We start from the raw sequence: 18,671 nt of genomic DNA on the forward strand, positions 1-18,671 counted from the left end.
TTAAATCATTTCTATTCAGATAATAAGAAATTTTTTGCATTCTTGCATGTTTGGATTTAAGTGGCTTGTTTGGGGTGATTGGCTAATTGCACTTAAGTATGAACTCCTCGGCCACTGACGAGATCATGTGGGCCATTCATGAGGCTAATGCAACCGGTCTGATCATAAAAGGTGTTTTATAGCCGTCTTTTCAAGGTTATGAGAATCAATCTGCACAGTCTAACACTGACACCTACAGGTTTCTGTCTGCCCTGCAAAAAGATTACATCTGTCTGTCCATCGAGTCCTCACGCCACACGACATCTTCAACATATCACATTCAAGACATGCAGAAGCTTACGTAGTGACGCATGTTAGGATTAGTTTCATCGTTGCTTATGTCTCATAGACTCATGGGTACTTTACCATTGATCTGCATTTGAAATTGATTGAGAAGAAATACGCCTACAAAAACCATTGCCGCTTCTGTACACTTAAACAGTGGACTGATCCACAATGCATATTTTTCTGATATACTCCTCACATATCACTTTTTTACAATTGCATTCATGGAAACCAGAACACAGCACATTATTTCCACATTATAGTTTAAATACACAACATTTCAAAAGTTTTTGGTTTCAGTCATGTGACTACAGGCCCCAAAATAGTCAGAGTACAAGGTTCATAAATCTTTCAGCCAGAAAAGGTTTGAATGACAATGACTATGAACACACTGATATAATCAGTAAACAGATGACCTCATACTCTTTGGCAGTACAGATAAAATGGCTTTGAATTGGGCAGCTGGCTTGTTGTGATCAGACACCAAACCAAGCAACGACGGGCAATGAGGACACAAGTCTGATGGTGATGACTGATGATGATACGGCAAACTTTAAGGGTGACATAGCGGCACGGGTCGCTGTGCTCTTACCAGTGTGGAAACAGCGGAGGTGTACATTGGAGTGTGTCCTGTAGACATCAACACTGGCTGCAAAACAACAGAAGGGAGAGGGTAATTGTGCAGGGCATGCGGATGGGCACAGGGGAAGAACAGTGGGTACGGCTTCAGGTTTTTGGGTTTTTTTTATTGATCAGAGGGGATGTTAACAGGTTCATTTATGACACTCACTAACACATTCACATCTGGGTTCACAGCAGAGATCCACCAAAACCAGGTTACCAAAACTGAATCTATGAATATTGATGATAAAGTATATCATTTAAAAATATCTGCAATAACCTTATTCTATAGGCTTTGAATCTGACAGCTTACTGCTGAATTTTTACAACATATGTCATCCTTGTAGATTTCATACATGAATTTAAAGACATTTGCACACCTAAAACTGTTATAAACTATTACGCGAGTCACTTGCCTGTATCTATTATTTGATGACATTATAAACTTCAGATTTAGAAAATAAAAATTCACAACATAATATATATCACCCATTAACATACATATAAATCTAACCCATAATATTTATTATTCATTGATATACTTTTAGATGTTTTAGTTAAATCCTTTACTTTCTTACATTAACATAAAGATGGGTGATAAATTAAAGGTAAAAACTGTACAGGTCTAAATGCCTGACCCCTTCATTGAGGGGACCTGGTATGCTGTGGGGGGCATTTGATGGCATGGTTTGGGTGAACTTGTCACAAAGATGTCCAAATGAGGCAATATCTTTTGGAAGAATGGTGTTCAGACGTCTGTATGTGTGTATATGAATTTGTATATTTACACATACTTATATGATCCTGATTATTTCTGTTATTAATTGCAGACCGAATTATTTTTTTTAAATTTCAAGAAACAACACACTGTGTGCCTATGAACTGTACAGATAGCAGCAGTGCAGAATTTTCATGTCTCAGGAGACACTTACCAGAAGAGCTTTATATTGCAGCGAAGCACATCATTAAAGTATGGATGGTGGGACAGCTATAGTTGCTGATCCATGTACATAGGAGGTGAATTAGTGCTGATACTGGTTTTCACAGGTACTATCTGTGCACCTCTCTTTCATAATATAGTCATGGCCTACTATTAATGGCTCCGCTGGAGACACTTTGGACAGTGCTTTGCTCAGTGGCACGTCAGCAATAGTTACAGTAGCACAAAGTGAAGCATTATTAATTTATTTAGTCATCAGAGATTCATGCAGGCAAATTTTAACTTATAAATCAACTTCCTTAAAGGACTTACAAACCTGTTTTTCTCAATCGACTTCTTACTATGAGTGAACAGAAGATTGAAACAGAAGTTGGAACAGTTTGGGCTATTTTTCATGAGACGTCTGTATTTGTATGTTCTCTGTGCCCTTTTACTGATTTGAAGTAGAAAAATGTGATGTCACATGTGTTACACTGTCAGTCACCCACAATAACCTGATGAAGCAGATTGACAGAGTTTTAAAGGTGTTTAACTCTTGAATAAAAAAATAATAACCAAGGATATTTCATTACAAACTTAAACTTTGATTATTGCTTTTTTTAGTCATTATTATTTCATGTTAGAATAAAATACTTAAGGTTTTAAATCAGGTTTTCAGGGGCTTTAACCTCTTTGTTGCCGGCACCCACTCACAAGCAGGGAGATGGGTGCAGGTGGGCGACTGTATAGTGTGGGGAGAGGGGAAGCACAGGCATACATCTAATAAGAGGTGTGAAAAAATAATTGACACAGGTCACGGTTTCCATTGAATATACTCACCATAACACACAGTAATGAAAAAGGGTCACAAAACAAAAAAGTCACCATGACACTGTGAGGAGGGAATAGTAGCAGAGGAGTAACACAGTACAGATAAACCAGCTAACATCAAATCATCATCATCGTCATCATCATCATCATCATCATCATCATCATCATCATCATCAATTACCCAAATAATGGATAATCTATTACAGTACATTAGGCATTAAATGCATATACTTGCATGTATAAGAACACATTGATCATGATCATTGATAAAATGGCTCCAACAGCATGTGGGCCCCTGTCGTCAATCTGCCTGAGCCTGATATTGAAGAAGCCCTGCACCTCAGATATAATGGAGCAAACAATTCACTTTGAACAAAGTGAGCCTGGACCTTTATGCTCCACAGTGCGTTCATCTCTCCGAGAAGAGGAGCACACGACTTCATAAATAATGGCAGTATTCCAGAAATAGAAATAGGGCCAGTCCTGGTTCCCAAAACATTGTGAACAACATCAACGTGCTCTCGTCCATGTTGTAGGAAAACAATATCCTCCAGGCTGATTTAAATAATACTGTGGGTATTATTGTTTTTATCATTTTAATTTCACTAACTTTTCTCCACCATTCATATATGGCATGTTGCCGTTCATTAGACAGTTTTGTATTTCTCTAAAGTTTTGATTCAGAGTTTATCTGTGAATATTTTGAACACGGTGTTTGCAAATGGAGGAAATATTCAAAGCCTCAGTGAGGCAGTGAGGAGGGATGGGACACTCTTCTGGTGCAGCGCCACTTTAAGATTTTAGGTGGGTTTTTGCACAGAAGCATTACAGATGTCTGGAGGGACGATATGAAGAAACTGTTTTTGCTGTTTCTTTTAAACCACACATTCCTCCAGACACCAAAGTGTTTTTGTGCTATAAAGGCAACAAGGTAGTGAGGGACCAACCAAACTTAGAGAGTCTTATACTGTAGATCTCTGATTTGTAGCTGTCAAAGATGTTCAAGTTGCATTTGCCGTTTATGTATGTCATAGTGACATGTTTGTAAATTAATGCACTCAGGCTAGTTACAGAGTCTGCCAAACAAATCATCTATTGAAAGAAGATTCTCCAAAACGCTCACTTTATACAAACAGAAAACATTCAAGATTCATTCAGATAAAATGTGGATATTATTTGGTGCAAGTGCAGTTTGACTAAATATCATAATACTTGGGCAATAGACTAATATTAATTATTATTGTTTAGCCACATACGGACAGGAAATCCACATCAAGGAAGGAACAATGTGTATTACTGTAAGCATGAACATGGCAGTCAAACACACAAGCAGTAAATTAAATATAAACTTCCTTATCTGCATGGTTTCAGCACTAAATATGGTCCTGTGTCATTCTTTAATTATTGTTGGTGATTGGTGGGTAAAACAACATAAAGACTTGTGAAAGCTCCTCGGCTCATAACAGAAAGAAATAATTCAAGGCATAAAATCATGTTAGAAAAAACACCACTGACTGATGAGTAGTTTAAATGTTGTATTGCAACTTCTTCAGCTTGGCTGCCTATTAGTGATGTTTCTGCTCCTTTCTTTATCATAGCCCTCCAGCAGAATGCACTTTGTCCACTAACTAAAAAACACTCCACAAATCATTATAACAATGATCAAGATGTGTAGTACAGCCAGTAAAGTGATTTGGCTGTGACGTCATGTGGAGGATATCAGGGCATATTAAGAAACATTAAACTTTTGATGCTCAGTGAAGGTCCGTCAATGAAATGTTTGCCTCCTACAGAAACATTTTTATCAAATAACCTATTAACAAACATTTTATGCAGGTCAGGTATGCAGGAGCTGGACTTTTTGATGTAAATATCATATTCTGTGTAAACTGAATAACCAATATTAGCTAATTTCCCAGTTATGGAAAGCTCTAACATAGGAAATTTGGATATCAAAGACATAACTAAATGTAAAAAGTGTAAAAAGTATACAATGTCTGACCATAAGAGAGAACTGGCTAAGGTTAACAGTTGTGACAATCAAAGACTTTTTCCTACTGAAAGCGCAAATCTTTAAAACAGGTCACAAATACATGGTTAGATTTAAGGCTCAGTCATTTCACAAAACAGCTGGGCACTGTTGCTTTTAGTAAACATTACTCAAACAGCAGTAAACAGTGCATTTGTTGGGGACTATTTTTAGCTGTTGATAAATACACATGTTGTGCTTAAGTGAGTATTTATGGCAGTAGTACAGTTTATGACTCCGCATTGATTTTGGTGCCCATGATCATCATAACAAGGAACATATCAGCCAGTGCAGTAATATGACTCATGGATGATTTTTTTTAATAGTTTTTGGACACAAAACAGGCACAGAATAATAAGATATCTGATTGGCTACAATACTAGCACTGTAGCATACATTCACTGGTGATTTTAGTCTTTTCATGTGATTTGTTAATAATTAAAATATAGAATATTTCCAGCCTCATCTCTTCATGAAATGTATCTTTAGATGTTTTATAAATACTAATTTCTTACTTCCAATGTAGTTATTATTTGGCATGATACAATACTGTATTTCCAGTATGTGGACATGCTGATGCATTGACAGAAAAAACAGTCACAATTTCTAATACTTAAGCCTCTGGTAAAGGATTGAATGAGTCATGTAATGTATCTGAAACACCAGAGGGCTGACACCACATAAAACATTTTTCTTTTATACAGACTTAAATTACCTCATAACGGCAGATTTTAGAGAAAGGAACAAGTCTCCGTCCCTGTCATCATAATAAATGGTGCACTCATCACCACCTTGAATAATTACTGATCCCTTGGCATGGTGCTGGATGACAAACTCTGCTGAGGAATTCATTCAAGCAGTGAGAAGGGTCAGTAAGGGACAACATGTCATACAGAATTAGTTTCTATCATTATGACTTGTTTATATTAAAATACAAGACTAACTAGTCTAATATTGGCATTAAATATTAGACTCACATGTGTCACCTTTCTGTTGTGAACCTCCAGTAATGGACACTGACAAAACAACCACTGCTTTCACTCAGTATTATATATATGTTGCTTGTTGTTTATACTCAACAGTCTCCAAGTCGCTGCTTATACTAGCGCACAGTGTAAAACATAAGACAAAGCAACATTTAAGAAGTATTAAAATGGATTAATGTAAATCAGATTAGTGGTTTGGATTCATTACGTACATTTCTTTGGATAGGACACTCACTGAAAAGTAATGGTGCAGAAGTAAGTAACCTGCACTTAAACTGTAGGTCTCAAATGACACAGTATTACATAAGACAGGTTTTAGCTGATTGCTGTCATACAGTGCAGTTTCATTAACCTGTGCCAATGTGATATGCTGATGTGACGCTCATTTAAATATCTGTCTCTTTGAGAGTTAGTCGTGTGCCATCAAATGAGTTCCTGGTAGCAACGATACCTGAACTGACTGTGTAATATCACTACTCTTCACTGGTTTGACAGCGTTCCTAAACCGAGCACCCTCTCAGCACCCTCAAGGAGAACTCTCCATGTGTCGCCGCAGCTCATGCTGAACAGGCTCTGTATGTTTTAAATAGCAGCTGTAAAGCACAATAACTCATCCCCGACTCTGCTCATTAAAAAAAGGAGCATTTTAATGGACATATCTGCTCCTCGGGGACTTCACGGTAATCCCATGTGGGAAATAGTTAAACGTTTTTCCCCCTCCAAGCAAATAAATACAGGAACTCTTAAGTCTTAAAAGCCAGTGAGGCAGTTAAACAACATGAGTGGGCATATGAGATGGATCATTATTAAGTGGACAATATAGCTTGCGTTTGTAGCTGCAGTATGTATTCATTAATGCACTCCGGGGCAAAGTGACTGCACTCATGTTCCTACTGATGTCAGCTGTATGCTTTCACCGCGTGACCATCGGCTCCGGTGTTGTGTGCGTCGATGTCTCATAGAGGTTTGTATCTCTCGATTAGATTTATCATTTGTAAGATAATGTGTCTGAATAGATGTTCAGTGTCTGTACTGGGAGCTACAATGATTGTATATCGTATTAGCGTCCGCGCAGCTCTTCCCCTTTCCAATGTTAAATCTTTATGTTGCTTAATGGAAAATAATCAGTCTCATGATGATTATATGAGGAATCACAGACATTTCTTCATAAATGCGTGTGGTTCTGTTCCTGCAAAGCTGTAATGTGCCAATTACGCTATTGTGTTATAGTGTCTTCATTTAAAAAAACAAAAACAAATAAGAGATTTCACTTCCATCTGTTAATAAAAACCATTACTGCTGCCACACTTTGTAATCAATTACAATAAATGGATCTCTGACCACATCTTGATGTGGATGTGGTTCAGGGGATCAGATTACTCAATCCTGAACGCTTCTTGTGTCCACTTGCACTTTGATTTTCATGCAATTAAGATCGGATATCAAATTGCCTCATAAATATATTACATTCCTATCAAAGTGTTTATATTTGAGAATTGCTTCATTTCAAGGCAACACAACATTTCAATTATGACATAATGTGCTGTAACAGTGTATGGGCTACATTGAACTCTTACTATAAACTTTACAAGTTTAGAGTTATGTCTCTGAATGAAGCAATGTAGAATGAAGAAAACATTATTGTCTCTCTGTATGGTGATTGAACCAGAGGTTTTCAAACTGGTAACGATTGTAAGGAACAGGGTTATCATTATCACGTCTCATTTTCTTTTAATTTTAAGTCTTTCTTATACAATCAATACAATCACCTACTTCTTCAGTAGCTATGGTTAGTATACTTTTATATGTGGTTTTCGATTGGAAGAAAAAATTGGAAAATGGACTCACTCAGTGGACATAGAGGGCAGCAATTATACTGTGTCACAGACATTATGTTGTAATAAAGGTACAATTGTGACCTGCTGGTTGAGGAATGTGTGTGTGACGCATGCTGCCATATGTCACCGTATGTTCACCTTTCAAGGAGATGAAGTGTGTTTTTATTCTAGCACAGTAACAGTGCTGACAGCTGACTGTATTGTGCTGTTGTAATGCTGTTAGGTATTGATCAACTGTGTACAAAAGTGTGTGTGTCTCTGAGCATGTGCCTTACCTTGACAGGAGAGATATGTGTGTGTGGTGTGTAGCCATGTATAGCCTCCATGGCAGCTAGGTTCTTGTCACTCATGTGAAGCATCTCGGCACTTTTCCCTGGAGCCAGATGTGCTGGACTGTGCTCCAAGGGGGGCGTCTCCTCATCCTGGTACCTGTACTTCTGCAGACACACACACACAGATGCAGACACGGCTGTTAGTCCTAACTTCTCATGTGTAAGAAGTGGCAGAAAACAATGCAGAAGGTTGATAATGTTTAACTCGCAAATAGAATCTACTGTCAGCCTGATTATTGTAGACTTTCACTGGTGTTTTCTGTCCTTTGAACATACTCGTATATATATGACAAACTCTCCTCTCCAAGGACAAAGACCAGTATTTTCATCACAGATTCATTTTTAGCCAAATGCGGACAATCCACATCTTGTAAATCCCATAACATGTGTGACTCCCACAAGTGCAAGTGCAAGTGACATCATAGAAACAGAAGCTTTATAATGTCACCATTGTGCGTTGATGAGCAAGGCGGTCGTCCTCCACAACCACATGGAGCAACCAGAGCCATGACTCACAGTGGCTCTAATGTAGCAGATCATGCAGCTTCTTCCCAGTAACCTTACTCCCCTACCGATATCCCACACCTGGGCAGCCTGCCAGCAGCCCACTGTGGTAGCCACACATGGTAGGCTTCATTCTAGGTGCGATAACACAAAATCTGCACACAGCATTTTCCATCACAAACTCATCAGAAGGTGGGCAGCGATCACAGTGGAGATCTGCCACGCTGTCCTGTTTGTTTGCACTTGTGTTTTTGTTACAAATCTGTACCCGCCTAACACCCCCAAGACTCACAATATGCTCTGCTGCACTGCAGATGTGAAGCATCTCATTCTGAAAACAGAAATTTGGAGGGATCATCTGAATTTTGGCTGATGGCCTAATGGCCAGCCCTGCCACTCTCTCTCCCTCTCTCTCTTTTTTTTTTTTGGAGGCAGACGGAGAGGGAGGTGCACCACCGAGCCCTGTCTCAGACAGGCTGCCTAGCAACCAGAGCAGAGCAGAGCAGAGATTGCAGTGCCACAGTTGGGGCTGCCAGCATCGGTCCTGGATCACATTACACTGAGACAGCAAGTAAGAGAAGGAGTGAAATAGAGATGAAGATAGAGGAGAAAGTGAGGGGGATGGGTAAAATGAAAAAAAGAAGGTGAGAGCGTCAATAAAGGGAAGCAGAAAACAGCAGCAATGAACCAAATAGAAAATGAATAGTTGTTGAAAGCAGGATGCCATATGACATGTTAGTAGGCAGGAAGCAATTGATTTTTCTTTATTAAGCTCTGCAATCACTGTGTGCAATGTGTAATGTAAACGTAGGTTGTAAAATATTACCTACCTTTATACCATTAACTACCCAAATACAGTATAATACAGAACTGAACAACTGCCGGTTAATGAACTATTCTCAGTCCTGCCTATGTTAGTAAACTCTGAAAAGTTTTATAGAATAACAAAACATTAAGTCAAAACTCAAACAAAACAATTACATTACATGAATCACAGCACAAAGTAGCCCTAAGCACTTTGGTCTGTGCTGCCTCCCCCTCTCCTGCATGACAACGTTCATGCTGCCATGTTGCCTTCTGTCCCACTGGTGGGGGATGTGACCGTCAATGCTTAAGCTCTCTAACAAAGTGTCCTTCTGGAGAGAGCTTTAGGTGCATTTCCTCTTGTATGATTACTCAGTGAGTCCAAGATGAATTTATTAGGAGGTGAATAACAACTATCTGATGAATTGAATTTTGACTAAAAAGCTGATTTCATACACCTGATGAGAAATGTAAATACTGTAGATTAGTGTGAAATTAAAGGAGCCTTTTTCAAGTATTTATCATAGTGCCAAAAACCAGTGAGAGAGTACAGGAACACTTAACTCCTGGGTATCATCACAGTTCATTACAGCTTTCCAGCCAGTTCATTACTCATCAATGTATTCACCTGCTGTTCCAGGTGTGAATCAGTCCTTGATTGCTTGAGTGAAAATGAGCAGCTCTGAGTCCTGGGAGCAAAGACATTGAGCTTCTGCTTGAGATGATTACACCTCGACAGTTACCTTTTCTCTGAAGAGTGCAGCAGCAGTTAGTATTTCCCCTTCCATGAATGTTTTACACAGGTCCATACCTGCAACATTTCACATAAGCTGCACAATCTCACACACATTCACTCATTGTAAAATATTGTCTGATTGTTAAAAGTGCAGAATGTATTCAGTATGAGAAACCAATATTTAAATCAGGAACACATGTTAACAACAAAACAAAAAAGCTTTGTTACAAGATATTGTTGCACTGCAGGTCAGCAGTGAGCAAGACATATTCAAATTCATATTAAAATTAACATTTATCACTAGAAAGGATTAATCAAAAGCACCAAGTCATTCTTAGTCATGCATTGATGTCTATAATGTATGCATGACAGTGATAGTGAAAGTGGAAGGGTCTTGTTCAGCCTGAACTATTGCAGTTATCTATTGTGCTTTAAAAAAAATACTGTTTATCATTGTTTTAAAGCATTTAGTTTAGAGCTGATTTGTCAGAAGATTAATTGGCATGTTTTTGGATAATTGATTAATCATTTAGGTCTTATTTTAAAGCAAAAATGCCAAAAATGTGAGGCTTCCAGGCTCACATATTAGAGTACTTGCTGCTTTTGTCAGCTTCTTCATTGTGATTACATTTTTCTAAAAGATACATAATTTATGAGGCCATTCTTTCTGCTGTGTTTTAACTGTGGAGTGCCACCTTTTTCCTGACTTTGTTCTGGAGAATGAAGATTGAGTATTTGCTGCTTTTCCTTATCTTTCATTACAGAACATTTATGATCTTTGGGTTTTGGACCGTTGTTTGAACCAAATAAGTCATCCAATGACGTCACTGTGCTCTGTAGGAAAATGTGTTTGACATATGTCACAATTTTGAAATTTAACAGAACAAAATTATTAATCAATTGATCAAAAACAAAATCAGAAGATTTATCGATAATGAAAATAATCCTTGGTTGCAGCCCTAATTTAGTTAGACAGTGAGTATGCCTGTCTGCCTGCAAATTATTCTCCTTTATTGTTTTGGACTGTAAGTTGTTCATACGAAAGCCTTAGTCATTGTATATACTTTTATCCATCTCAATTAAGTCCAGTCAAAGCCTTAAAAGTATTAATGTCTTGCATACAGTTGAAAGATGTCTTTACAATATATTGCCAGATGTATTATATCTTAATCAGGCAGAGGCACTAACAGATATTTTACAATCTGTGTTGGTATATGAAGATAAGGATGAGGAAACATTCTGTAATAAATAACATGCACTCCTATGTTCACTAAATTAATACAGAGCTTGAATAGTACACGCAAAACAAACAGGATATGATGTACTCTGTTTAATAAACATAATTGGACATCATGTCAATAAAATGTATTTTCCCAGGGTTCTTTTTGTACAAGCAGGGGATTTCTAACAGCTTGCAAAAATTAAAATCTGCTTCTTACTGTACAAGTGGTCCACTAAATTACCACTGCAACGAAATACCTTTGGGTTTAGTAGACTTTATTGTATCAGTAAATCATGGTGGAAGGAATCCAGCACATCTTAAAGGAAATATTGTGTTATAAAGGTCAATACATAGAAAGTCTCCAAAGTGTGCAGTTGCATGTGTCGGCCTTCCTGTAGTGTAATAAGAATTGCACACTGAGAGGCTGAATAAGCTGTTCCTTTAATGGCTTAATGAGGTAACTTGATGTAGAGCAAATGTCAAATACTATCTACCATCATCTCAGATTGTAATTCAAGGACCAAGCTTGAGCTTTTAAATTACTGTGCATTAGGTAATGGAATGAAAGCTAACCTCACCTCTCACACATGTAATTTCCAAGAAACTCAGACTGTAAATGCATTTGCAGGAACCATAAGAAGCTCCTCAGGTGTATATTAAAGATGGTAAAACCCCACTGAATCTTCACAGAACTTAAACTTTTGCAAGTTCATCTATTTGCATTTTCTTTAACTGTGATTAATCCATTTTTTCCCTCTCTATGTTTGGATTAATTTTTACATTTGCTGCTCTGATGAATTCAGACGGATTTTATGCTGGGTGTATAAATCTGGCTTTAGCTTGAGAGCATCCATCAGTAGATGTATAGAAGTTAATTTACCTCCCTCTACAATCTATATGTAGGCCAGAACACCTGCTGGATATTAGTGGACCAAACCCTCACATCCACCCACTGGCACCATTACAGCAGCCACAATTGAGCTGAACACATGCAGACATTTTAGCATCTGTCAGACATCAAGATCACATGTAAGAAAAATGACACATTTGCCACATAGCATCATCACTCCTTTTCACGTTAACAGAATGCTCATGAGAGAACAATGTTTGTCCCTGATGGTCATCAAAACTTTCTCTTTTCCTCTATGATTCATGACATTACAGCCATTGTTGTCTTCTCAGTTGATTTTCAAGTGCCAAACCCCAACAAAGCTTTCATCTCATTTGCATTATCACGATGACTGCTGCCAGCCAACACCTACCACTACAACTGTTTTTTTCATGTATATGTATGCCTTAGAGGACAGGAAATTCACTCAACTTCTGCCAATGCTAACTTCAGACTATTCTCCAAGGTGTTTCACCACAACACTTTGACAAGTGTTAGTATCCTGTAGCGATGTATGCTGCAACAACAACAACAACAACAACAGACTTTACATTCACCACGGGGCAGAGTGCTTAAAGCTGCACCAGGCAGGATACTGTAAGAATCCACCCAGTCAAAATCAAAACGTGGGGCTGCAACAAAGAAGAGCTTCTTATACCCCCCATGGATACACTCTAGATTCACCCTCTTCGCACAAAATTTAAGTCTGCTGTCGGGTGTAGTCGCTCTAATTTCTTTGAAATGCTGAAAAATAAACAGCCAAATACAAAGGTTCTACCTGAACATCACTGCTACCATAGAAAGATCTACTCATCAATACAAGCTGAACCTCAACATTGTCATTGCAATCAGTAAATACGAGAGACATTTTGAGACATTTCAATATTTTTGGAGCAGAATTTTTTCTTAAAGTTCACCTCTCAGTGCTATCATGCTAAGTGGACGGCAGCAGTTTTCAGATTGACATCTTTTTTCTAAGAGCGTAATTTAAAAGTACATGCCAAATGACAAAAAGCTAGGAAGGAAGAGTGGAAATATTTTTAGACATTTATGATTGATAATATATTTGTCTGTTTATTATTATAACTCATGCTCCAAAAAAAACAGCCACAAGAACACCCCGATTTGTATGAAAATGGTGTAGAATAGGTCCTTTTAAGGTGGTCGTGAGGAGACATCCTTGATTATCCTACTTAAACTTTTACCAAAAAATACTTTGAGTTGTACACTACTGTCCCAACCAAACTTAAGACTGTCTCTACAAATATAATACCCCTAAAGTGCTTCTGGACGTCCTTCACCACTGGAAGGCCTGTATTACAACAGTGAAACAGGAAAAATCATAAAAAATACATAAGGAAAATGATTTTTTTACCCCCAACATTCTGTCGTTCTTACATTTCAGTCTAAAATATTCTCTTGTTAATTTATGTCCTTGAATTAATGAGATTCTGAATCTCATTTATGAGGGATGATTCATCATCAGCATTGATGAGACCCACACAGATGTATCATCCTCAAATTTAATAATTAGATTAGAGGCATAGATACACTAAATGGTGCCATAGTGGGTCCTTGGCTGCAGTGCTTCTACTGAGGGTTGTGCGGTTGTACTCCATGCTTATTTGTAAGACAAGAAAGGACAGAATGATATTTTTATAGACAGACAGAGGTACAATTTTTACACTAAACTAGGTGAAACCATTATAAATACCTTACCCTAATCTGATGAAACAAGATACCCTCAGTTAAACCTGACTTAAACTGACACAAGACATCACAGACATAAGGACCTCAAATTTAACCAAACCTGCTATAACTGCAGTTTTTTATTGAACTAGTAGTCACAAAAAACACATGACTTTCACTTTTTTTAGGATATTTTATGACATTGTATCATACAATGCAAACAAAAAGGACCTTTTAAAACGGCTATACTCCAAAAAATTGTCACATTAACTATTCAGCCACAGTTGATTATCTCAAAAAAGAGTCAAACTCAGGATTAATTTGCTCACAGGTCTCATGCTTAAACAAAAACTCAGTCATCTTAATTATCTCCCCCCAACCCCCGCCCCCTTTGTCAGAGCAAGCATGCACACACAGTTTTTATGCTGAGTACATACATTTTCATGTATGTTGCACTTGTAGTGGGGGATTGTAGTGTTAACCCTCCCCCCATTCCTCTGTTTTGTCCACACACACAAACATGCAAGCGGAGGCCATTTTAACACACGTAAGACTGGTTACGGGTTTCACTAAAGACAAAACATGCAGCAATGGCAACAGTGTGTATATTCTTTCATCCTATGATGCAAAAACAGCATCAAAAAGCACCTTTCGAAATGTGTTTATTTGCTGCAAATATGCAGTAAAAGAGGGGAATCAGTTTATCTCTAACATTTGGGAAAAATTAGTCTAAATACAGATAACATAGCTCACTCACATTAAAATCCAGCATACAGTAGCAACTACATACTGACAGCCACAACCGACACACACCTCCTAAGAGGCTGATTTCAGGATGGAAAAAATATTTTTATGCTAGATTCTGGTCATGGTTTAGTGGTTTGCTCATGTTTTTAGAGAAAAATGCTGTCTTGGAGTGTATTTATGTGTTCTGCATTCTGTGAATGAACATGTCCTGGAGGTTGAGTTACTTTGATTCTGTCTGTGCGCTTCACTTGCGCTAAATTTGATTTCAAAGCTTGATGATGCATATCTGTGCCACATGCGTAGTGGAGTGACTTTCTCAATAGATAATGTTCTTATCTGTTCAGCGTCTGACAATCGACATACATTTAAAAATATCTGACGTTAACTGCCATTCCACTTCTGAACTATTAAACAGGCCTCTATTGGTTATTCAAGTAGCCCATCACCATTTCTGCAGCTCTGATGTGTTCACCTCAAGGTTTTAAATGGCAAACCTTGTCAGTGGGCAACACATCTTGCAATAATATGAAGATTCTGCATATTATTGCAATTTATCCTGGTGGTTGCGACATTGTAAAAGATTGTGTTGCCAAGTTTGAGTATTTGAGTTCTGTCAAATGAACCATCGGGTCTCTTGCAGAAGACCCTTATGTTCTGCTGTGTCATCCCATCAGCAAGACACTGTTTGCTTTGATGAGCAACACCTACTGGTCGTCGGTTGCTGTTATTCCTGTTGTTGCATGGTTTTACAGATAGATAAGGGCCATTTCTGTACAGTGCTTTTACACTGAGTGTGCTACTTACACCTACAACCTGCACATATTGCTCACACAACAACATTTGAAAGGTAGATTCAATCTAAGACCTGAACGATGCATTAGTAAATGTCTACCACCACGCGTTGTTGCTGCATTTCTTACTGTCGGAGTTTTCGCTCTTTTTAAAGATGATAGAAATGATGGGATAAAATAGGTCAAATCCATACGAGGAAATGTGTGTTTGTGAAGCTATAAAAACGGTTACAGTAAGGATGTGAAATGTAAAACCCAGACTTTCACACACAGGAACACAGACTGCACATAACTACAGCAAACCACCTCTGCTCTGGTATCATCCTCAGATATTTTCTAACTCGTTACTCCTGATCACCTGATTGGTTGGCTGGTAATGAGTGACAGCAGGTCGTTTACCTGTCCATTTTCCAGTAAAGATATTTGAGAATTGACTCTCAGGGTGAGTGGGTCATCGATCTTGATATTAAGATGAAGGCACATTGATCCCTGAGTCATAAATGATTAATTACGTTAATACTCAGTTTCCATTTAAACTCTATCCTTTGGCTAGTTTACATTGAATAGCCTTCAATATAAGTACTTCACTGTATTATATCTTAAAGGCAGTCTGATTAAATGTTGTGAGGCCATCAATGAGCATTAAGCATAAAATAGCACATTAAAGCACTCCTGGATGCTTCCAGCCACATAAAGACCCTTTCAATTAAGATCCTGAGTTTGAAATGAATGGGAGGCTCTGTGCTGGTCTCTGTTTAAGAACAAAGTAAACAAATATCCTTGGAAGATCACCTTGGAAAATGACCAGTCATGTAGCAGCTATTGAAATCTAGATTTTTCAGCAAACATTTGACAATCCTGGAAAATATATGAAAGCTTGAAATGTATAGAAAAATATAGACAGGATGTAGAGGAACAGTAAACCATATCGGCCATATTATTGATACACCACCAGTAACAACCCACCATGAGAACTTAACAGACCGGACAAAGTTGTTTAAGAGCTACTGAGCTGCAGGAAATACACAGTATGTGTAAAGAGGAAGTATATGGCCTTATTGGAGGGTACAACACTATATAAATATACACAAAAACAAAAACACATGGTATTATCTGTGGGCACAGCAGGACACCCTTTCACATCGTTAGAAAGCAAACACCCACATTAATTTTACAAGCAGAGATTCTCAAATATAGATATTTGTGTCATCTACAAGGCTAAATGTAAAACTAATCATGATTAATCATTAGCAATGACCTAAACCAATAAGAATATCCACAAATTAATGATAGAAGAAGTGAATAAGATTCTTGCAACAACGCAGAACACCAACCACAGTGTAGGGAGCGAATCAACAAACAAATTATCCGCGGCTCTGTACACATGTACACATCATTTTGGCACGTGTCGAGACAATTCCTGGACCAGTGTAGTCAGATTTGGCGTCATAAAGCCAACAGCACAGAGTGCCATGTGGAGGGGAACTCTGAGCTGGCTGCCATACTGGAAACACCTGAAGCTGGGAAGGAGGAGGGGGATTTGGTATGTGATGGACTCGTCAGTGGACAAATGTTGGACGGAAAAAGACAGTATATTCCCCTCAGCATTAAGTCAAAAGCCAAAACCATATTGCAAAAGCACAGCTAAACAGCCTGTTTTTCTTTTCATTTTTTATTTTTCTGGCTGTTAAAAAAGCAGCTGAGAGCCTGGCTCTGATTCATCAGGAAGCAGCAGGGGCACTGTTCATATTACCTGATTTCAAGCTTGGATAAAGCCTCTCTTGCGGTGTACAGTTTCCCTGATGATGAATGATGTTAAAGTGGCTCTGAGCAATAAAGTGCATTTCCCAAGGTCAAAAGCTTGCCATGCAGTTTCCTTTACGAACCCATATGGTTGGCCCTGAAGTGACCAACCCTACAGATAAGGAGGAGACGTCTGATGGGGATGGATGTCCTATTCATTAAACATCAAGAAACGTTTATGGTAAAGAAAAGCCATCACCTATAACACAACCGTGCATGCATAGGATGCTGTAGCCTGCCTCTGTGTAAATCCAAATCGACCATTATGAGCGCAATAACTAGACCACGCGGTGATGCAAAAGGTTATATACATTTGCATAAGCTGACACCTGAAAGCCTGAAAGCACAAGAGCAGGAGAGAGAGAGCTGTAGGTGAGTGTGATCACTGTACTAATTGTATACTAGCCGTGCAGTGAGAAAAGCGCGGTTCAAATGAGCTAAAATCCCAACAGCAGATGGAAGCAATGCAATCACAACTGGCATAAACATAAAACGCGCATTCTCCTACAGAGGCCTATTCTCTCCCTCATTATGTTTTTGTTGTACATTTGGTACAAATCCCACAACAGATAAACTGATCGCTGCTGCTGCTGCAACCGTCGGCTGCACCCCAGGCTTACACCTACCTTGCACCCGAACATGAGAGAGAGGGTCCGGTTGCTGCAGATGACCTTACACTGGCACATGACCGGCGAGAGACACTTTAAATTCCTGACAGGCAGAGACATCAGTCCAAAGCCTCACACCAGAGCTGCTCCTTCCGCCGCCACTCAGTCAGAGCCGCGATACAATTAGATGAGCCGCGGAGGATGAGAGGGGAGGAGGGGAAGGGGAGGAGGGGGGTCGGCGGTGCAGGTTAATAGACGGGCTGCCAGGTTGAAATGTGACCGTTAACGGTGCTCGGGTCCAATAGGCCTGTTTTTATGCAACTTCAGATAATGCATGTTTGTCACGTTCAAAGCGTCGGTCTGTGGCTATATATTAACATGTTGTTCCTATCCTATGGTTTTACACCGGGAGCATCACTGATATGCAAAAGTCTCTCTCTCTCTCTCTCTCTCTCTCTCTCTCTCTCTCTCTCTCTCTCTCTCATCTCTCTCTCTCTCTCTCTTCTCTCTCTCTCTCTCTCTCTCTCCCTCTCCCTCTCTCTAATGATTGACCGTAAAGTTTGTACTCTATGCGCAGCTGGAATCAGAGGAGAAATCGGTGAGGAAACGGAATAGACAGCACTCGTTCTCCCCAGAGGCAGCATGCAAATAATACTCCTAATAGTATTAAAGTTAAAAAAAAAAAAAAAAAAAAAGTCCACATTAATCTCAAAGCAGTGGTAGCTTGGAGGTATTTATGATGCCACATCAAGCCGCCTGGTTCACAACCACGTTACAGTGTGACTACTGCGCCCCCTATTGGATCAGCGGTGGCACGCCAGAGGAGCTGTCCATGGTGCTGAAATGTTTCAAATCAGCGGACAGCCTGAAGGCTACAAAATGTCTTCATGTCTGGTTTGGTGATTGAGCTGAAAGCGGGTGTCATTCGTCAGCGCTCTCACTCAAGGCTGCCGCCAGTGTTTGTCGTTTCACAGGCTTTCTTTTTTTTTTTTTTTTTT

General features: G+C 38.9%; 1 protein-coding gene across 1 annotated transcript in view; it reads right to left on the reverse strand.

Annotated features, from left to right (window-relative positions):
- Window positions 1-17,793, reverse strand: part of LOC133994608 (disks large homolog 4) — a 40,259-nt gene extending 22,466 nt beyond the window's left edge. The window contains exons 1-3 of the mRNA XM_062433939.1: window positions 17,692-17,793; window positions 7,824-7,985; window positions 917-973 (exon numbers count right to left, since the gene is read on the reverse strand). Coding sequence (XP_062289923.1) covers window positions 917-973; window positions 7,824-7,985; window positions 17,692-17,793 — 321 coding nt within the window. The remainder of the gene's footprint in view (window positions 1-916; window positions 974-7,823; window positions 7,986-17,691) is intronic.
- Between the last annotated feature and the right edge of the window lie 878 nt (window positions 17,794-18,671).

Source organism: Scomber scombrus, chromosome 14 (assembly GCF_963691925.1).
Source record: "Scomber scombrus chromosome 14, fScoSco1.1, whole genome shotgun sequence".
Classification (NCBI taxonomy): Eukaryota; Metazoa; Chordata; class Actinopteri; order Scombriformes; family Scombridae; genus Scomber; species Scomber scombrus.